Source organism: Macaca thibetana, chromosome 15 (assembly GCF_024542745.1).
Source record: "Macaca thibetana thibetana isolate TM-01 chromosome 15, ASM2454274v1, whole genome shotgun sequence".
NCBI lineage: Eukaryota > Metazoa > Chordata > Mammalia > Primates > Cercopithecidae > Macaca > Macaca thibetana.
The window spans coordinates 96,154,084-96,176,716 of record NC_065592.1 but is presented as its reverse complement, the minus strand read 5'-3'; the positions used below and the strand labels follow the sequence as shown (position 1 = coordinate 96,176,716).

Sequence of the window (22,633 nt, the reverse complement as noted above, 5' to 3'; positions counted from 1 at the left end):
TTAGAATTAATGAACATGTTTTGATTGAGTCTCCTAATACAGTGTAATGTATACATTACGGAAAGATTCAATCAAGTTGGTTAACATTAATTAATTAACATTGAATGACATTTATATATCTATTTAGAATTAATGAACATGTTTTGATTGAGTCTCCTAATCCATAAGCATGGTATAGTTCTCTATTTACTTAGATTTCCCTTGGTTTTTCTCAGTAATGGCCTACATTTTTTTGTGCAGAAATATTGCAAATAATTTATAGATTTCTTTGTAGGTACTTGATTTTTTTTTCTGTCACTATAAATAGAATCTTTAAAAAATTTTATTTTTCAAATTCCCTAATTGTTGGTATGTGGAACTGTACTAATTTTTAGATATTAATACCTTATATATCCAGCAACCTGACTAAACTCAGTTTTTGATCAGGAGTGCCTACAGTTACCATCAGGTGGGGAACCTTCAAAATTCCCAAGATAAATGGAAAGGATCCAAACATTTTGGAAGTAATTTCTTTTTTTTTTTTTTTGAGACGGAGTCTCACTGTGTCACCCAGGATGGAGTGCAGTGGCACAGTCTCCGCTCACTACAACCTCTGCCTCCCGGACTCAAGCGATTCTCCTGCTTCAGTTTCCTGCGTAGCTGGGATTACAGGCACCTGCCACGACGCCTGGCTATAAACTTGCTTTTTTTTTTTTTTTGAGACAGAGTTCTACTCTGTCACCCAGGCTGGAGTGCAGTGGCATGATCTCGGCTCACTGCAACCTCTGCCTCCTGGGTTCAAGTGCTTCTCCTGCCTCAGCCTCCCGAGTAGCTGGGATAACAGGCATGCACCACCATGCCCAGCTAATTTTTTTGTATTTTTAGTAGAGACAGGGTTTCAACCATGTCAGTCAGTCTGGTCTTGAACTCCTGACCTCAAATGATCTACCTACCTTGGCCTCCCAAAGTGCTGGGATTACAGGTGTTAGCCACCGCACCCGGCCTATACTTGCTTTTTAATCCTAAATCTGTAAATTCTTTTGGATTTTCATTTATAATTATGTCATCTGCAAATAATAAAAGTTTCATTTCTTCCTTTATAATCCTTTCACCTTCTGTATCTTTTTCTTCTTCTGTATCTTCTATATTGTATACTTTAAATAGTTGGTTTCTATAGTATGTGAATTTTGTCTCAATAAAATTGTTATAAAAATACCTTCTTGTATTTGCTGGGATCTCCAATGCAGTGTTGAATACAAGTGGTCATAGAAGGCATCCTTGTCTTGGCCGGGCCCCGTGGCTCACGCCTGTAATCCCAGCACTTTGGGAGGCTGAGGTGGGCGGATCATGAGGTCAGGAGTCGAGACCATCCTGGCTAACAGGGTGAAAACCCATCTCTACTAAAAAATACAAAAAAAATTAGCCGGGCGTGGTGGCAGGCACCTGTAGTCCCAGCTGCTCGGGAGGCTAAGGCAGGAGAATGGCGTGAACCCAGGAGGCGGAGCTTGCAGTGAGCTGAGATTGCGCCACTGCACTCTAGCCTGGGCGACAGAGCAAGACTCAAAAAAAAAAAAAGGCATCCTTGTCTTGTTTCCAATGATAGAGGAAAAGCTCAGACTTTCACTCTGAAGTATTATATTTTCTATAGGTATTTTTAATTTACCGTTTCTCAAACTAAGGAAATTACTGAGAATTTTTATTATGAATGGATATTGATTTTTATCAAATGGTTTTTCTTTATCATATGATTTTTCTTCCTTATTCTGCTAATATGGTGAATTACACTGATTGATCTGATTTTTAACCAATCTTTTATTCCTGGAATAAACCCTTTTTGTTGTTGATATTGTGATGTACTGTTGTATTGGAGGTTCCCCAAAACCACCCTCACATTGGATGACGTACTAGGAGAACTCAATATATATTCATTCTCCTGGCTAGGATTTATTACAGTGAAAAAATGCAGAGCAAGATCAGCAAAGGAAAAAGACACATGGAACAAAGTCTGGAGGAAACCAGGCACAAACTTCTAAGACTTGTCTCTCAGCAGAGTCACAGAGGATGTGCTTAATCCCCCAGCAATGAGTGGTGACAACACCTATAAAATGTTATCTGCCAGGGAAACTAAGTAGACTTGGTGCCTATGGGTTATATTGAGGATGGATGGGTCGTGAAGGCACCCTTTGCCCAGCATGAACCAAAGTCCCAGACTACCTGAAGGAAAGCAGGAGTACAGCATAAACCACATTGATTGTGCAAATAGTTGAGCACAGTGAGTCAGTATTACCAGAGCGTTTAGGAACACTCCCAAAATCCAAGTTCTCAGACATCTGACAACCTCATAGCAGGTCTTCTAAAAGATAGCAGTCGGGTCTGCTATGTTAACTCTTCTGTACGATTGACCTAGATTTTGTTTGCTAGTGTGATGTTTATATTTGTCAGTGAGCTTGTCCTATATTTTTCTTTCTCATAATATTCTTGTCAGATATTATAACAAGTTATGCTGGCCTCATAATATGGATTATTTAATGTCCCCCTATACCTGGAAGGGTGTGTGAAAAATTGGTATTATTTCTTTCTTAAATGTTTGGTTGAATTAGCCTGTGAGGCATTTGGGACTTGAAATTTTCTTTGGGGGTATGTTTTATGAATTAAATTATATTAGTATTTTCTTTTCCTCCAGTTTTGATAAGGTTTATTTTTCTAGGAATTTGACCATTGTATCTAATTTTCGAATGTATTGGCATAAGTTTGTTTATGATAGTCTTTTATTCGTTAATATCTTTAGCTGTGTAGTCACATGTCCCCTTTTTCATTCCTGATTATTTGTGCCTTCTCTCACTTTTTTTTCTTGCAGTTTCACTAGTAAAATTACCAATTCATTAGTCTCCTCAAGAGACAATTTTTGGCTTTGTTAATCCTCACTAGTGTATGTTTGTTTATTATTTCATTAGTTTGTTCACTATTTCACTAATTTCTGCCCTTTATTATTTAATTCCTTCTACTTTTGGGGTAACCTTCTGCTATCTTTTTAACATCTTTAGATGAATATTTAGTATATTAAATTTTAGCTTCTCTTCTTTGACATATGCATTTAACATTATATATTTCTTTTTTTTTTTTTTGAGACGGAGTCTTACTCTGTCGCCCAGGCTGGAGTGCAGTGGCCGAATCTCAGCTCACTGCAAGCTCCGCCTCCTGGGTTCACGCCGTTCTCCTGCCTCAGCCTCCCGAGTAGCTGGGACTACAGGCACCCGCCACTGCGTCCGGCTAATTTTTGTGTTTTTTAGTAGAGACAGGGTTTCATCGTGTTAGCCAGGATGGTCTCAATCTCCTGACCTTGTGATCTGCCCGTCTCAGTCTCCCAAAGTGCTGGGATTACAGGCTTGAGTCACCGCGCCTGGCCTAACATTATATATTTCTAAGTTCATCTTGACTTGCCCTCCACATTGAGCTCAAAATGTTTCCTAATTTTCATTGTGACTTTTTGTTTTTTGACTTGTGAATAACCTAGTTATTTTATTTATAGGACATAGGGGATTTATTTTTGTTTTATCAATTTTTATTGCATTGTGATCAGATAACATACTATCTCTGATTTCAGTCCTTTGAATGTATTGAAACTTGCTTTTTGGCTCAGAATAAAGCAAATTTTTCTAAATGTTACAGAGGTACTTGAGAAGTATATGCATTCTGTAATCATTGGGTACTATTAATCCTATTATTCAAATCTACATTTTTTACTCACCATGGAAGTCTTTTTGTTATATCAGTAATTTATAAAGTGATGTTGAAATCTCCCACTATGACAGATCTCCACTCTGTCACCCAGGCTGGGACACAGTGGCACGATCATGAGTCATTGCAGCCGCAACCTCCTGAGCTCAAGCAATCCCACTTCAGCCTCCTGAGTAGCTGGGACCACAGGTGCATACCACAATGCCCTGCTAATTTTTGTATTTTTTGTAGACAAGGGGTTCTTCGCCATGTCATCCAGGCTGCTCTCAAACTCTCGGGCTCAAGTGATCTACTGGCCTTGGCCTCCCAACATGCTGGGATTACAGGTGTGAACCACTGTGCCCAGCCCTACTATAATTTTGGATTTGTCTTATTTCTTCATGAAGTGCTGATAGTTTTTGCATTATAAATATTGAAGCTGTGTTATTAAGTGCATACAAATGTAGAATTGTTATACCATCCTGGTGAATTGCTCTTTTAATCCTTTTTTACTTCTTCTTATCTCTTCTAATGAGTTTTGCCTTAAAGTCCACCCTGACATTACTACAGCTACACCAGCTTTCTTTTGATTAATATTTACATGGTATCTCTTTTTCTATCTTATTTTTAATCTTTCTGTGTCTATTTTAGATATGTTTCTTGTAAGCAGCATATGGTTAGATAATTTTAAAATCCTTTCTGATAGTCTTTATCTTTTAATTTCATTATTTAATTCATTTATTAATTTAACATAATTATTGTTTTGGTAAAAATCCACCATTGTGCCTTTTATTTATCCTTCCTCCTCTGTGTTCCTTTTTCCCTCTTTTGAATCGTTGGTTATTTTTTCCTTTTCTGTTGTTTTCTCCACTAACTTAGAAGTTATAGTTTTACTCTTTTTTTTAGTGGTTATCCTAGAGAGTATACCGTGTACTCTAATATTAATTGGTACTTTTATCCTTTTCCCAGACAATGTAAGAACTCCATTGAATCCTTTCCAATTTATATGCCATTGATGTTGTATATTTCAATTATCTGAATATATGATTTTTAAGTAAGGTTGCATTTTTATTGCTTAGCATTTATACAATGAAAATGTAAGGGTTTTTTTTTCCTATTTAAATATTGTAGTGCATGTGAAGTATTAAGATGAATGACTGTTTCTTATTTACATAAATTTGTGCTTATAAAACAAAGATTGACATTAGAGCTTTCTGGATTTGATACACTTCAAAAATTTTCTTTAGAGGATACACAAAACTAAACCACATACACACACAAACACACACACACATTCCTGATATACAATTTGTTCTGCCTTTGATTTCCAGTTTCTTCTTCCTCTCAGGACTGTCAGTTGGCTATCTTCTGTCTCTGTGCTTTTGGCTTCCTTTTTCACTGAGGCTTTCACTTCCTGTGCTTGTTACCTCCTTCTGCCTCCTTTGCTGCAAACTCTGCTGTCTACAATTCTTTCTCCACTTTTTCAACTTTTTTGTTTCTTTTTACTTCTTGGATTTCACTCAGAAAGTCCATGCTTTAATAAAAATAGCTAATCAAAGTGCTTCAGGTTGGCAAAGCAACCAGTCACAGTGGATGGGGAGTTATCTTTGAGTATTTAACTTGTTTGGCTGTGTTTGTTGCTCCTTAGTATTAAAAAGGTTTTACCACTTAGAACAATGTTAATTACTTGTGAACACCAGAAGGCTAGTCTCTGGATAAATGAGAATTGACTGTTTATTAAAATAGTTGTGATTTTGGTCAATGTAAAATTCATTTTTTTTTTTTTGAGACGGAGTCTGGCTCTGTCGCCCGGGCTGGAGTGCAGTGGCCGGATCTCAGCTCACTGCAAGCTCCGCCTCCCGGGTTTAGCCATTCTCCTGCCTCAGCCTCCCGAGTAGCTGGGACTACAGGCGCCCGCCACCTCGCCCGGCTAGTTTTTTGTATTTTTTAGTAGAGACGGGGTTTCACCGTGTTAGCCAGGATGGTCTCCATCTCCTGACCTCGTGATCCGCCCGTCTCGGCCTCCCAAAGTGCTGGGATTACAGGCTTGAGCCACCGCGCCCGGCCGTAAAATTCATTTTTAATCATAATCTAAATGTACTGAAGTGCTGTATTTTAAAAATTTTCATCTGTTTTCTACAAAGAATGAAAAAATAATAGAACAACAACTTCTTGTGGATCAACTGAGTGAAGAACTAACAAGACTTAACCTGTCAGTGACTTCTTCAGCTAAAGAAAATTGTGGAGATGGGCCAGATGCCAGGATCCCTGAAAAGAGACCATATACTGTACCATTTGATACTCGTTTGGGGCATTATATTTATATCCCATCAAGACAAGATTCCAGGAAGGTAAAGTCCAAACATTAATCTTTTTCTTATTTTGAGATTAAAAAAATTTTAGCTATAATATCACAGTGTATTTGTACAGTCTCAGCAGATTTTTTTTTTGTTAGGTTTTATGGAATTTTGTGTATACCTTTTCTTTTAAGCATACTTCTTTCTTTTTTTTTTTTTTTTTTTTTTTTTTTTGAGACGGAGTCTCGCAATGTCGCCCGGGCTGGAGTGCAGTGGCCAGATCTCAGCTCACTGCAAGCTCCGCCTCCCGGGTTTACGCCATTCTCCTGCCTCAGCCTCCTGTGTAGCTGGGACTACAGGCGCCCGCCACCTCGCCCGGCTAGTTTTTTGTATTTTTTAGTAGAGACGGGGTTTCACCGTGTTAGCCAGGATGGTCTTGATCTCCTGACCTCGTGATCCACCCGTCTCGGCCTCCCAAAGTGCTGGGATTACAGGCTTGAGCCACCGCGCCCGGCCTAAGCATACTTCTTTCTAATAAAAAAACGAATAAACAAGAGAATACATAGTTACATTTGGAGGGAATAGTTGGATGGAGATAATCTCTATACCTCATCAATGTCAAAAAGGTATCCTTTGCCATGATATCTTCAGACATGACCAAGTTTAATATCTACATGAATTTATTTCTTCCTTTAACCACACAAAATTGAGATGTTAGAGGGTATTTATTTCAACTTATTTGGTCTGTCATTATTTTTGAAATAATATTTATATGTTATTCAGTCTTACCAAGTAGACATAATCAAGACAGTATAAATATCAATATGAATTTTAGTTTGTGTGGTTGGTAAATATATACACACACAGTTTTAAGAATTATTAAGGAGTCTCTATTATGGAAAAGATTTAATTAGCAGATTCATAAGTTTTGGTTTAGCAGGTTCATGAATTCTGCTTTCTATTTCCTCATTTTATGAAGGGAAATGATTTGTTTACGTGAAGATCCTTCTGGTTGTTACAGTCAGAGGGATAAGAAATGAAAGGCAAGTGATATATGAGCAGTGCCATGGACTTTGCATCAGGCAACCTTGGGTTGTATGAATACTATAATAGCAGCCTTGGGTGGTGTGAATACTATAATAGCAGCCTTGGGTGGTATGAATACTATAATAGCTCTGGACATTTGGTTTTCTTTGTAAAAAGAAATTTTAAAAGGAAATTACAATCCCAGAGAATGAAGTTTCTGAACAAAAGGTTTTATTATTTGCTCCTTAAATAATTCCCACACTCTCAGAAGAGAAAACTAGATGCCTGCCAGTTATGGAATAAAATAGCCATGTCTAGTATGTTGTACTCGTTAGATCAGTACTTGTTGAGTTGGTTTTTCCTTAAATAATTCCCCTCCCTCATTTCCCACTGGGAGGCCACCTGAAAAACTTTACCCCTGTCTATCATGATGCCGATGTGACAGATGATCTAATTAGGTGACTGACAGCAGAAGCACAAAAATCAGATATAAGATGATTTTCAGAATCAGGTAGGATTTTTTAGGAGACAATTCATGACGGGGGCCTGTTGTCAAGTGATTGAATCCTAAACACCGTGTGATACTCATATTCCACTATATGTTACAATTTAACAGCTTATAATAATTTATATTGATAAATGGACTGTCTCCTCTAAGATTTTATTGCCTTTTGTGAGAAGTCATCTCGAGGAGGTTTGGTTACAGAGGTGATGAAAAGGAAATATTTTGTAATAGAAACCAGAACAAAGGTATAAAGGCAATTTCTAATTTGTTGTTGTTGTTTTCCAAGGTCTTTTTTTTTTTTTTGAGAATTTAAAGTGCATTTCCAATAGAAGAATGTTATACTATAGAAAATTCACAGGCTAGCCATACAATTTTATTTGTCCTATGACATATATTAAATATTTTTCCTAGAGCCTTAATTCAGCTATACCTAACCACCATATATAAAGAATAAGTATATACATTGTGGTATTCAAATTAGGAATATTGCCCTGGCAGAGGGAGTGGAGATGGCTCTGGGTTTCTTCCTGTGGCGGGATTTGGATTGGAGCACCACAGTTCTCCAGGTGTTCTGAACTGGGAAGATGGGGAAGCGGGCACATTTGTTGGGGTGTGTCTGTGCTGTGTTTAAGAGCTGGAATGTTTTCCATGCGTGCTTTTCGTTTAATTTTTGAATACTATTTTCCATAAGTGAAGATAGAAGAGTTGTCCAGAAGAGGAGGAGCTGTGTATACTCTGAAAGAAGTATTTGTCTGTGAGGCACAAAGTATCGTTAAATTAATTTTGACTTTTGTTTGAGGGGAGCATTTTCCAGTGATTGGCTATTTTAAGAGTGCCAACCTAATAACTCCTTTAACAGCATCGAGAATAATAGGATAAAATTAGACTTTTAAAATATCACTTTTTTGTTGTTGGGTGGGGGAATCACTCGGAAGGTCCACACAAGTCCGCCTGTGTACTCTCTGGATCGAATATTTGCTGGGTTTCGAACACGAAGTCGGATGCTGTTGGGTCACATAGAAGAACAAGATGAGGTCCTCCACTGCCAATTTTCTGATAACAGTGATGATGAAGAATCGGAAGGCCAAGAGAAATCTGGAACTAGGTATGTTAAATATACACTGATTTAATAAATATTTAGAATTATATGCTGCAATAAATATAGAAGTGTAGGTTTTTTCCATTGGAGTATATCTTTTATGTTTAATATAAGAGTAGGTAACTTTTGCTAAATGTACTATCATCTAATGTGTTATGAAAATAGTATTTGAACACAAATCATCAGTCTTATAGACTAACTGAAAAATAATTTTGCTTTTAGAGCTTTTATAATAATTAGATTCTAATTTTCAGAGGGAATTTTTTTTTTTTTTTTTTTTTGGATTTCCTTATTCTGCTGCCACGGTGGCAACAAACATGACTTTTCTACTGATTCAACATGGGTGGGGGGGCATCCTTTTATTTTAAGCAATATTAGTGACATTCTGTTTTTAAATGTAATTAATAATTTTTTAACATTACTGTCACTTTCTGGGAAAACTAATTTGAGGGCAGATTAGAAAACGCTAACAAGTGAGTTAACTTTCTGTTTTTTTTTTTTTAGATGTAGAAGTCGTTCATGGATTCAGAAGCCAGACTCTGTTTGTTCCCTTGTTGAACTGAATGATACTCAGGATGAAACACAAAAGTCAAATTTGGAGAATGAAGGTACATAGATTTTCTTAAATAATGTAGACCTAATGGTTATAGGACACTTATTTTTTTCCTCAGTTGATAGTTTCTAAGAAACATCCAGGAATTCTCAAAGACCAGAACTTGGTACAAATGCTTTTCTGGTTGGTAGAACTTCTTTTATGTTCTCTGTTTTACCTCTTTTACTCCTTAATAAAAAAGATTTTCTATCAATTAATTATGGCTAGAGATATAGGCTTACTCCCTCAGAATAAGGATTTTTATATTCAGACTTCAATTGATATGCTTTGTATTCCTAATGATGTTAAAGTACAGTATAAGTAATTGTACTAGGTGTCTACTCCTTCACTGGGACTTGTGCCTAACATCAATTATGTATGTGGCATTAGAGCCCAATTAGTGTACTGGGTGCTGGTAATGTTTTAGTACACAACTGCTAAGAATTTTTATGCATCAATAACAACATCAAAAACATTTACGAGCCACATATAGTAGCTTATGCCTATAATCCCAGTGCTTTGAGAGGCTGAAACGGGAGAATTGCTTAAGGCCAGGAGTTTGAGGCCAGCCTGAGCAACATAGTGAGATCGTCTCTCTACAGAAAATTAGCTGAGCGTGGTAGTGCGTACCTACTCAGGAGGGAGGCTGAGGTGGGAGAATCGCTTGAGCCCAGGAGTTCGAGGCTATTGTGAGCCGAGATCACACCGCTGCACTCTAGTCTAGGCAACAGAGCAAGACCCTACCTCAAAAGAAAAAAAAAATCACCTATAGTTTTCACAACTTTTTTTTTTTTTTAGATGGAGTCTCTCTCTGTCACTCAGGCTGGAGTGCAGTGGTGTGGTGTCGGCTCACTGCAGCCTCCGCCTCCCAGGTTCAAGCGATTCTCCTGCCTCAGCCTCCCAAGTAGCTGGGACTACAGGTGTGTGCCGCCACACCCAGTTAATTTTTGTGTTTTTAGTAGAGATGGGGTTTCACTGTGTTGGCCAGGCTGGCCTCAAACTTCTGACCTTGTGATCTGCACACCTTGACCTCCCAAAGTGCTGGGATTACAGGCATGAGCCACTGTGCCCAGCTGGTAGTAGTAGATTTTATTAACTCATCTCTCTTGGTCAATGTGTGATTGACCCACAAAAAATAAGGGAATTGGGAATATAAATAACGTAAGTGCTACACTTTGAAAATGTAGAGCATCTCTTTAAGAACCTATACGTGGCTTTATGAGCCAAAAATTTAAGTATAACTAAAATAAATATAAAAATGTGGAAATAATAAAGGTAAATGCTACTCAAGCAGCCATGCTTGAGCTGTTTGTTACTGCTCTGCAACCAGGAAAAAAACTTACGTTGGAATGTAAATGAGCTTACATTAGTTTCTTCCTTGAGAAAGTCTGGCTATGAAAAAAATGTCACCTGAACTACAGCAGTATACCTAGTGACATAGTTGATTTACATTCTGGTGCAGGCAGTAACAAACAGTGCTAGACCACACTCTGAGTAGCCTGGTATAGTCTGCATTCTCCAATTACAATAAAAGTAGAAGTTGATAGGAAACAAATTCACCCCTCTATCCATCTGGAAATTTTACACCTGTCTCAAATAACTCATGTTAAAGGCAGTGAGAAACTGTGTGTCTGAACCTATGGAATATTATGAAAGAATATATACATATATGTATTAATTTGTAAGAAAATAAAAACTCTTACTATAAGCTGTAATGCTAGAGTCCCAATTGCTGTGTATTTTTTCCCCTTTTTCCTTCCCTTCTTTTTTGTCTCTTCCACTGCCACCTCTAAATTGCTTTTGTGTCTGCTTTTCTTTTTTTAACTCTACTTCTGTTGAATATTTTACCAGCAGATAGTTTTATTTCTGTGTTTTTTTTTTAAGATTTAAAGATTGATTATCTCCAGGAGAGTCAAGAATTGAATTTGCAAAAATTAAAGAATTCAGAACGCATACTTACTGAAGCTAAACAAAAAATGAGAGAACTTACAATTAACATCAAGATGAAGGAAGATCTGATTAAAGAATTAATAAAAACAGGTAATAGTATCTTGTGAACCAGCTTATATGGGAAAGAAATCTTCTAAAATTGCTTCTGATGTGTAACAGTTACTTTAGTTTTTGAAGCTCAGATCTATCCACTTAGCTTGGATTGGTGTAAGAAGGTGAGTTTTTAGGCCAATGTGTGGAGGTTAGTTATCAAAAGAATTTTGTTCTTTTGGGATTTCACCTCTGAATTGTTCTAACCAGTGTGAACTCTGCATTGTGCTGAAATTCTGTGGCACTTAATGTGCCAATGACAACATGTTCATTTTTTTGAGACAGGGTCTTGCTCTGTCACCTAGGCTGGAGTGCAGTGGTGCAGTCATGACTCACTGCAGCCTTGACCTCTGGGGCTCAACCAGTCCTCCTACCTCAGCCTCCCAAGTAGCTGGGACTACAGGCATGTGGCACCATGCCCAGTACGCACCAGTAGTTTTATAAATTTTTTTTTGCAGTGTATTAGAATTGATAAAATATAGTATAGATGTCCTGTTGTTATTAGTTGGCAGAAGCAGCTGCTATTCAAGAGAAGTCTTCAGTGAGAGGGCATTGAAAAGTAAGCACTCACTGACACTTTTGATAGTCACCATCTCTGAGGATTTTTAGGAAAGCTCCAAATTGCCCTTGGTTCTAATGAGCAAGAAAAGGGTCTTCTCTGTGTAAGCTCTGGTATCCTCTATTTTAATGCAACCACATTGGGTATACCAGGCTACAAAAACATGCTTGTTTAGTGAGATACATAGTAAGATAACCTTTCTGAAAGAAAGTCGTTGATTCTAGTGGGTAAATATCCTCAACTTCCACAGGCAGTACCCTGATTCTAGATCAGCTCCTAGATACTCCTAAGAGGGGTCAACTGGGGTTAGATCCTGCCTGTGAGGAAGCAGCATGGTCAAACTAATTTAAACATCTGGGTAACTGGAGCTAGAATGATGCATAGCACACATGTCACTAGGAATGAGAAAGGAGAAAGCTTTGGGAAAGTAGCTAAGCAGAGGATGCTTCTTAAAAAATGTCAAAAAAAAAAACCAAAAAAAACCAAAACACAAAAAACTTAATGCCCTTAATGCTCTCTCACTGAAGATTTCTCTTGAATAGCAGCTACTTCTGCCAACTAAGTAGTTGGCAGTAAGTAATAACAGGACATCTATACTATATTTTATCAAGTCTAATACACTGCAAAAAAATTTTATAAAAACTACAGGTGCGTACTGGGCTTGGTGGCACATGCCTGTAGTGCAGCTACTTGGGAGGCTGAGGTAGGAGGACTGGTTGAGCCCCAGAGGTCAAGGCTGCAGTGAGTCATGATTGCACCACTGCACTCCAGCCTAGGTGACAGAGCGAGACCCCGTCTCAAAAAAATAAAATAAACATGTTGTAATTGGCACTGTATTTTTTTAGTGGTTCATAAAATATTGGTGTGTTGAACAATTAATGAATAGTCCAAAATGATTTGTTAAAATATAGTAGTTGTATGTATTTTAAAGTTAGTCAAGTAATCGTAAATTAGAGTCAGAGGACAGTTCACAATGCATTTAGTCAAATAACTTTTATCAAAAAATGATGAGTATTTTTGGATAGCAGTATAACCAGCTATATAAATAGTATAATAGGCTGGGTATAGTGGTTCACGCCTGTAATCCCAGCACTTTGGGAGGCCGAGGTGGGCGGATCATTTGAGATCAGGAGTTCGAGACCAACCTGGCCAACATGGTGAAACCCTGTCTCTACTAAAAATACAAAAATTAGCTGGGCATGGTGGCATGTGCCTATAGTCCCAGCTACTTGGGAGGCAGGAGAATTGCTGGAAGCCAGGAGGCGGAGGTGGCAGTGAGAGGAGATTGCACCACTGCACTCTAACCTGGGTGACAGAGCGAGACTCTTTCTAAATAAATATATAGTGTAATTAACTGTCTCTGGTGATTATTCATCCCCTGAGCTTTAGACTCCTATTTTTTACTGCCACGAGTTTGCCAGTCTAGTTCAGGGACAGTTGCCTATTCAGAGCAAATCAAAACCAAGCTTTTAGGGTCACTAGCTGGACTTAGAATAAAAAGAGATATAGAAATATCTATATTCTATTTTTTCTGTTCTATATATTAATAAGAAAAGAATGTAAAAGGAATTAATATTGAATAAGTTGAGGTTAGTGAAAAAGGAGAGTCAGCTTTGGATGAAAAGATTCTTAAGAGATATAACAATCAAATGTATTGTGGACTTTGTTTAGATCCTGGTTAAACCAATTGTGAAATACATTTTGAGACAATTGGGAAAGTCTGAATATGGGCTGATTGGTATTAATATTGTTAGTGTGATAATGACTTTTTGGTTATGTCCATATTTTGTATGAATGCTGATTGCAGTATGTATAAGTAAAAGGAATTTAACAAAATGAAGTATGTATAGGTTAGATGAAATGACATCTGGGATTGCTTTATAATATGTAAGCAAAGTAAAACAAAAGGCATATTTGAAGCAGCTGTGACAAAATCTTGATAACTTTTAAATCTGGATGATGGGGATTCATTTTATTATTTCTTTTGTTATATTTAAAAATTTTCATAGTAATTTAAAAAAGGAATTCAAGGAGACAGATTATTGGTAGCAGGAGGCTGGAGTATACTAAGCAAGAGGACAGTCACTCCAAATATCCTTCTTAACTGAGTTTGATGCCAGCAAAGCTCAACTACAAATTCAGAGGACCAGAAATGTCACTCTAAACGCCAAAGATTGAACCAGTGAGACTGGCCGCAGATGGAAACAATCATTAAGGAATTAATCATTAAGAGGCCTGATGGCAAGCTGTGTTTGATGGGGGTGGGTGGGGACAACTGGGTTTTTAATGCTATGCCTTAAATAATATCACTGCCTGGCTGGATTTTAGAGTAGAGTATTTTTATGTTTTTGATGTTTAACTTCTTTTTACATAATTTATACTAATAATTATTATTATTATGGTTAAGGTAACGATGCCAAGTCTGTAAGCAAGCAGTATTCTTTGAAAGTAACAAAGCTAGAGCATGACGCAGAACAGGCAAAAGTCGAACTAACTGAAACACAAAAGCAGCTACAGGAGCTGGAAAACAAAGATCTTTCTGATGTTGCAATGAAGGTAAAATTACAGAAAGAGTTCCGTAAAAAGATGGATGCTGCAAAGCTGAGAGTTCAGGTAATTTAAAAAATGTAATTGAGAAAACTTATTTAAGCTTTCTTGCTTCTGAGGGTTCTTGTACTGAGTTGGGAAAGAAGTGGGATTCAGTTTATACCAGCAAGAGAAACTGGGTGTCAACTTTTCTAGTGTGCTGGTCGATTTACATATTTTACAATCTGGGTAGTATATTTCTTCATTCAAGAAGTATATTCTTTCAATCTTCATATCAAAAAACCACATGGTAAGAAATAAAGATAACCACAAAATAGTGTTTTTTTCCTGAAGGACAAAGGATTAAATAATGGTTAAATAATACAAATAAAACAGCTGGTACATATATGACACTTTGTAGACACTCAACAAATGAGAACTATTTCGAGATATGGTTTTCTGAAACCATAACTGATTGGCTTAAGAAGGGTTAATAACTTTGTGTACTGTGACTCATCCTTAACTTCCTAATGCCTGGTTTTAGCTTTAACTTTAGAAATAGCTACAGTTAAACATTCTATTCTGTGAGAAATATTCCATCACATAGAGATTTTGTGTGAAGAAGCCATTTCCAGGTGCTTTGGAGATAGTCACAGTGCTTTGTTAGTCTGATCATAATGAACTTTCTAGGATGCCTCCTCTATTTCTTTACCTCTCATGATCTACTGCTTTCGTGTTATATTTATATTTTTCCATTATAGGTAGAGTTGTAATTAATCTATTCACAGCATTATTATTATTGCTGAACTATGCCACAGTTATTTGCTTTCAACAAAATAGGTGTTTACAATATACCTCTGGTGTGCCTGGTATATTGTAATATACCGGGATATTCTCGTGTGACAGGCCAGAAAAGTCCCTCCTGGGGTTTCTAATGCCACCTCAAACATCTGGATATTTCCACTAAAAGTTGTTACCTAAATAGCTTCTCAAGTCAACATCAAGTTAAAATAATATGACTTGAATGTTTGAACTGCTTAAAGGAGGACATAGGGTGGTTATGTATGTCACACCTTCCATTTTCCTTCAGAATAGTTATTTCTACTTTGGAATTCACCTTTCCATGCTTTGCTTCGGCTGTATATCCTTTTCTGCTAAGAGTACTGATAAGGAAAGGAAATGAAAGGTGTAGAACTTTACCTCAAAAGAAACATCTGATACAGCAGAGGACAGAAACAAGACATAGTTTTAGAAATTTTGTACCTTTGACATATCCATGCACTACTCATGGGGATAAGGAGGATACATACCAAATGGTTTATATGCATTATTTAATCCTTTGAAGTGGGCATTTTTAGTCATTTTACAAATGTGGAAACAAAGGTTTAGAAAGGCAAAATAACTCAGTCAGAGTCCCATAGTGGTGATGACAATACCAGTTTTCAGTACTCTTAACATATCATACTGGCATATATCTCAGCCCACTGCAACTGCCTCCTCCCAGACTCAAATGATCCTCTTGCCTCAGGCTCTCAAATAGCTGGGACTACAGGTGTCCACCACCATGCCCGCAACTTTTTTTATTTTTAGTAGAGACGGGTTTCACCAGGTTGGCCAGGCTAGTCTCAAACTCCTGACCTCAAGTGATCTGCCTGTCTCGGCCTCCAAAAGTGCTGGGCTTACAGGTGTGAGTCACCGCACCCAGCCATATCATGCTGTTTTAAAATATTGAAATACTAATATTTTTATTGGTATAAAAAAGTTGTTTCAATTTTTAAAACAACATTTTTAAATTAAGGACTTCAAAAACCTGTGTTTTTAATGGCTTTAGGTATATGTAGAGCATTACGTGCTGCATTAATAGTTTAATGCTGACAGATGCACTTTTGAGCAACTATGGAATAAGTGCAAAAGACAATGGCAACAGTATCTCACTCTTAAGACTTTCAGGATTTACACTGATATTTTTATTATTATGTGAAAAAGACACTAAAATGCTGGTATTATAATTTTTGCTGCAGTATTGTAATTACTGTCAATTGTAAGTGGCAAAGCCAGTGTCCAGATTTAGGTACTGGAAACGGCAAAGGCCTGTGGCCTCCAAGCCAGTGGTACCCAAAGTAGTTCATCTGCAGATTGTTCTTCTTCTGCGATGAGATAAATGTCAATCATTGCACAGCTTTCTTGATCAAAAAAGTCTTGCATGAAAACATCAATCGAATCTAATAGTATGCTGAGGGGTGCAAATTGACAACAATGTGAACTAGCACTGGTGAACAGATCACATTTTGAGTAGCACTGCTCTAAGCAGCAATGCCTCTTGGATACTTAGTTTAATTAAAACAAAACTTGCCTATGCTAACACTTTATTGCCAAGATAAAGGAAATAATTTAATTGTGGTTTGCATAATTTATGAATGACATCCCTTTACCTTTTTTATACCACCTAATTGGTACTTAGTGCAATGCTAATCACATAATACAAGTCTAATATATGTTTGGTCAGGACTAAATTGTAACACAAGTAGTTTATATTAGTGGTGTGAGCACTTTGAAAGTCTAATCTATCTATACGTAATTTTAGTTAGATGAGAAGGAATTTAAGATAAATGTTAAAATAGTAATTATAATGGTTGGTCACTCTCAGGGAAGATGTTATCAGCTCTGATCATCCTAACTCAGGGATTAACGATTTAGGCTATAGCTGTAGCTATAAAAATAACAGCACAGTGGAATGCTAGGCAGCCACCCAGAACAAATCTATATGAAAAGATCCCTGAGATAAGTAGGAAAAAAGGGAGACAGTAGTCTATATAGAATATATATGAAGCTATTTGCATGCATATGCATACTTTTTTCCTGGAAGAATATTTAACAAATTGGTAATTTTGCATTGGGAAGCAGGACAGGTAGATTAGGGGTGTATAAGAGTGACTCTTTTAAAATATAAATTCAGTTTTATAATGTTTTAACTATTTTTTAAATTAAAATACTTATTAATAAAAAGCAAATCATCTGTTTCATTTTGTTTGTTGTCCACATCAGGAAGTCTCATCATTCTTTATACTTTTACATATGTGATGAAAATTATGATGGTTTCCCTAATTGCAAAAATGGAAATGTATGAGAGTAAGCGGTTGTTTGTGAACCTGTCAAAAATAAATGAAAATCTAGGGAAAATTTCTTCCTTTACCATCAAATGAAAAGATTAAATTTAGTTGAGGAATGTGAGAGATTCAGTTTTTCATTTTGAAATATTCCATATGATCTCAGGTCTTACAGAAGAAGCAACAAGATAGTAAGAAACTGGCATCACTGTCAATCCAAAATGAGAAACGCGCTAATGAACTAGAGCAGAGTGTAGATCACATGAAGTATCAAAAGATACAGCTACAAAGAAAACTTCGAGAAGAAAATGAAAAAAGGAAGCAACTGGATGCAGTAATTAAGCGGGACCAGCAAAAAATCAAAGTAATATTGTCATACATTCCTGCTAAGTATAATATGAAATGTTAAACGACTCAGAGCTAACGAAGCCATGGTCTTCATTCAGTTGGCTTGTGAAGTATCTACCCTTGACCTGTCCTTTACTGCTGTCCTTATTCACTTTAAAGCTTTGTTCAGCTACATAGTAAAACCTATTTATTGAATTCTGAGTACTGTCTTGAAGGCTTTGACTTCACAAAAGAAGGTACAATGGTAATTTCTCTTAGTAGGATCTTAACTTTAATTGAAGCTGTCAAAAACATACATTTATAAAGCCAACTTTCTAAATAATACCTACCATTTGAATAGGATTTTCTGTTTTCAAAGTGCTTTGACATGCATTGTCTATGTGGCTACATAGAAAAAGTACCAGGTAAAGTGGTACCATTTCATTCACAGTGAGCAGAAAAATGATCAGATCTGTATGCACAGCAGTTTTAGAATAGATTGGGCTGGGGAGGAACTTAAGTGGTGTCAGCCTAGGCTCTTGGACCAGGCTATCATGGGTTCAAATCCTAGCTCACTCAGTAGCTCGCTCAGTTGCTGGCTGAGAGATTTATTGAGAAAGTAAATTTTCTCAAATTTCTCAAAAATTTTACCCTCTCTGTTTATTCTTATCTAAAATGGCCTTAATCCTACTTGTCCCACAGGGCTTTTTTGAAAAAGATGATGATGATCATAGTAACAGACACTTATCTAGCACTATGTGCCAGGCTCTGTTCGGTTGAAATGTTAAGCTGAACCCAGGGCGTGGGACATAATTGGAGATTTCCTAGATATTTTAAAAATTAAGGTTTTATTTTTTTTAGAGCAGTTTTAGGTTCACAGCAAAATTGAAAGGAAGGTACAGAGATACGCCACATACTCCCTGTCACTGCACATGTTTAGCCTCTCCCATTATCAGTATGCCCCAGATTTCCTAGATTTTCAACAATGGATATAACCTATTTTCCAACCTTAAAAAAAAAAATCATAGAATTCAGCAATGGAAGGGACCTTAAAGAACATTTAAACCAAGTTACTCATTATTTATTATTAATTTTTAAGTTGTGGTAAAATATATATAACACAAATTTTACCGTTTTAACTTTTTTTTTTTCTTTTTTTTGAGATGGAGTTTCACTCTTGTTGCCCAGGCTGAAGTGCAATTGTGTGATCTTGGCTCAACGCAACCTCTGCCTCCCAGGTTCAAGTGATTCTCCTGCCTCAGTCTCCTGAGTAGTTGGGATTACAGGCGTGCGCCACCATGCCTGGCTAATTTTGTATTTTTAGTAGAGACGGGGTTTCTCTACCAGTTCAGGCTGGTCTTGAACTCCCGACCTCAGGTGATTCGCCCGCCTCAGCCTCCCAAAGTGCTGGGATTACAGGCGTGAGCCACCATGCCAGGCCCATTTTAACTATTTTTAAGTGTATAATTCAGTGGCATTAATTACATTCACAATCTTGTGCAACCATCCCCACTATTTATTTCCAAAACATTTTCTTCACCCTAGACAGATACTCTGTAACTATTATGGAATAGCAGCTCCTCATTTTCCCCTTCCCCCAGCCCCTGGTAATCTCTAATCTACTTTCTCTATGAATTTGCTTATTCTAGATACTTCATATAAGTAGAATTATATAATATTTTACCTTCTGTGTCAGGCTCATTTCCCTTAGATAATATTTTCAAGGTTTGTCTACATTGCAGCATGTACAAGAACTTCATTCCCTTTTGTTGCCAAATAATATTCCATTGTATGGATATGCTACAGTTTCTTTATCAATTCTTCCATCAGTGGACACTTGAGTTGTTTCTACCATTTGGTTATTGTGAATAATGTTGCAACGAACACTGGCATACAAGTAAGCCTCTGTTTTCAATTCCTTTGGGTATGTACCTAGGAGTATGTACCTAGGAGTAGAATTTCTGGGTTATATGGTAAATCTGTGCTTAGCTTTTTGAGAAACCACTGTTCTCCAAAGCAGCAGCACCATTTTACATTTCCACCAGCAATGTGTGAATGTTCTAATTTCTCTACACTTTTGTCAGCACCTGTTTTCTTTCTTTTTATTATAGTCATCCAAGTAGGTATGAAGTTGTATCTCATTGTGGTTTTGGTTTGCATTTCCCTAATGACTAATGATGTTGAGCATCTTTTCGTGTGCTTATTGGCTGTTCATATATCTTCTTTGGAGAAATGTCTGTTCAAGTTCTTTGTCCACATTTTAATTTGGTTCTTTGTCTTTGTTGTTGAGTTGTATGAGTTCTTTATATATTCTTGACATTAAATCCTATCAGATACATGATTTCCAAATATTTTTTCCTATTCTGTAGGTTTTCTTTATACTTTGATAATATCCTTTGATATGCAAAAATTTTTAGTTTCGTTGAAGTCCGATTTATCTATTTTTTTTCTTTCGTTGCCTGTGCTTTTTGGTGTCATGTCTAAAAATCCATTGCCTAAATCCAAGGTCAAGAAGATTTACCCCTATGTTTTCTGCTAAGAGTTTTATGGTTTTTGCTTTTATATTTAGGTCATTGGTCCATTTGGGGTCAGTTTTTGTATATGTTGTGAAGTAGTGGTCCAGATTTATTCTTTTGCATGTGGAACTCCAGTTGTACCAGTACCATCTGTTGAAGAGACTGTTCTTTCCTCCACTGAATGGATTTGGCACCCTTATCAAAAATCATTTGGAGGGGGAAATAGAGAAATGGGGAGATGTTGGTCAAGTGGTGCAAAGTTGCAGTTGTGTAGAATAAATAAATCTAGAGAGTTAATGTGCAGCATGATGACTATTGTATACTGGAAATTTGCTAAGAGAGTGGATTTCAGGTACTCTTACACACACACACACACACACACACACACACACACACACACACACACAAATGCTAACTATATGAACAGATAGATATGTTAGCTTGACTAATCATTTCACTATGTATATCAAAATATCATGTTGTATACCTTACATATGTACAGTTTTGTTTTTTTGAGACAGGGTCTCTGTCACCCAGGCTGAAGTGCAGTGGCATGATCATAGCCCACTGCAGCCTCCAATTCCTGGGCTCAAGTGATCCCCCTGCCTTAGCCTCCTAAGCAGTTGGGACTACAGATGTGCACCACCACACCTGGCTAATTTTTTTTTTTTCTACTTTTTGTAGAGAGTGTCTTGCTGTATTTCCCAGGCTGGTCTTGAACTCCTGGCTTCAAGTGATCCTCCGGTCTTGGCCTCTCAAAGTGTTGGGATTACAGGCCTGAGCCACCATGCTTGGCCCCAATTTTTATTAAAAAAAAAAAAAAATCAACTGGCCATAGATGTATGGTTACTAGACTCTCAGTTCTATTCCATAGGTCTATATGTCTATCCTCATGCTAGTATCACACTATTTTGATTACTGTAGCTTTGTATTAAGTCTTGAAATCGGGAAGTAAGTCCTTCCACCTTGCTCTTCTTTTTCAAGATTATTTTGGCTATTTAGGGCCCCTACAATTTTCCATGTGAATTTGAGGATGGGCTTTTCCATTTCTGCAAAAAAGACCATTGGAATTTTGATAGAGATTGTTGAATCTCTAGATTGCACTGAGTAGTACTGACATCTTGACAATATTAAATTTTCTTATCCACAAGCATGGGAAGTCTTTCCATTTTTTAGGTCTTCATTAATTTCTTTCAGCAATGTCTTCTAATTTTTAGTGTACTAGTAGTATTTTACCTCTTTACTTAAACTTGTTCCTAGATGCTCTTTTAGATGCTATTATAAATGGAATTGCTTTTTAAATTTCCTTGACACTGTGAGACAACCCAGTGAAGAGTATGAGTTTAATTGCAGCCATGGAAAAGTATTCTATACTCACCTAGGATGGAGTATAGAAGTTAAGAGGGCAAAAATCAGAGCCATGAGGAACTCCCATATTTAAAAGTTCATAATACTGGTAATAATAAGAATTATAGCAGTAGTTAACATTTATTGAGATTTTTTTTTTTTTTTTTTTTTTTTTTTTTTTTTTTTTGAGACAGAGTCTCGCTCTGTCGTGCCCAGGTAGTGCAGAAAAAAAATGGGCGCATCTCAGCTCACTGCAAGCTCCGCCTCCCGGGTTCACGCCATTCTCCTGCCTCAGCCTCCCGAGTAGTGGGACTACAGGCGCCCGCCACCTCACCCGGCTAGTTTTTTGTATTTTTTTAGTAGAGACGGGGTTTCACCGTATTAGCCAGGCTGGTCTCGATCTCCTGACCTTGTGATCAGCCCGCCTCGGCCTCCCAAAGTGCTGGGATTACAGGCTTGAGCCACCGCGCCCGGCCTTATTGAGATTTATATTCAAGCAATACTGTGCTAAGCATGTATGTGTCATCTTTTATCCTTTTTTCTTATTTTCAACTTTTTTTTTCTTCTGGATTTGTCTTTAAATATCTTAGTTTTTTTCATCCTAAAATTATCCTCCTTCAACCTTTTTCCCTTCCCTTTCTTACCTCCCCTTTGTAAGCAAACTTCTTGGAAAAGTTGACTGCATTTCTTTCTGTTACTTCTGCTTTCATTCATTCTCTTATCCTCTCCAGATGGCTTCTGGCTCTATCACCCACTTCACAGCTCTTGAGAAGTTGACTAGTGCTCTCTCTGTCACTAAAGTCCTTATCTTAATACTGTGCATCCAGCATAGTTCAGCACTCCTTCCATCTTGTAGTATTTTCCCCTTGCCTTTGTGACATTATACTTTCCTCGTTTTTTCCTCTCTTTCTGATTGTTTGTTCTCCGTCTTGGCTAGCTCATCCCACTCTACCAGTCCTTTTAAATATGGGAGTTCCTCATGGTTCTGGTCTCTGC

The 22,633-nt window shown here is 37.2% G+C and overlaps 1 protein-coding gene across 3 annotated transcripts in view; it reads left to right on the top strand.

The window, feature by feature from the left end:
• KIF27 (kinesin family member 27) overlaps positions 1-22,633 on the top strand; it is an 85,739-nt gene that overhangs the window by 28,662 nt on the left and 34,444 nt on the right. For all 3 annotated transcript variants that reach the window (XM_050761675.1, XM_050761676.1, XM_050761677.1), the window contains 6 exons: positions 5,841-6,047; positions 8,460-8,629; positions 9,128-9,231; positions 11,100-11,255; positions 14,222-14,427; positions 17,614-17,811. In XM_050761675.1, the coding sequence (XP_050617632.1) occupies positions 5,841-6,047; positions 8,460-8,629; positions 9,128-9,231; positions 11,100-11,255; positions 14,222-14,427; positions 17,614-17,811 (1,041 nt within the window). The remainder of the gene's footprint in view (positions 1-5,840; positions 6,048-8,459; positions 8,630-9,127; positions 9,232-11,099; positions 11,256-14,221; positions 14,428-17,613; positions 17,812-22,633) is intronic.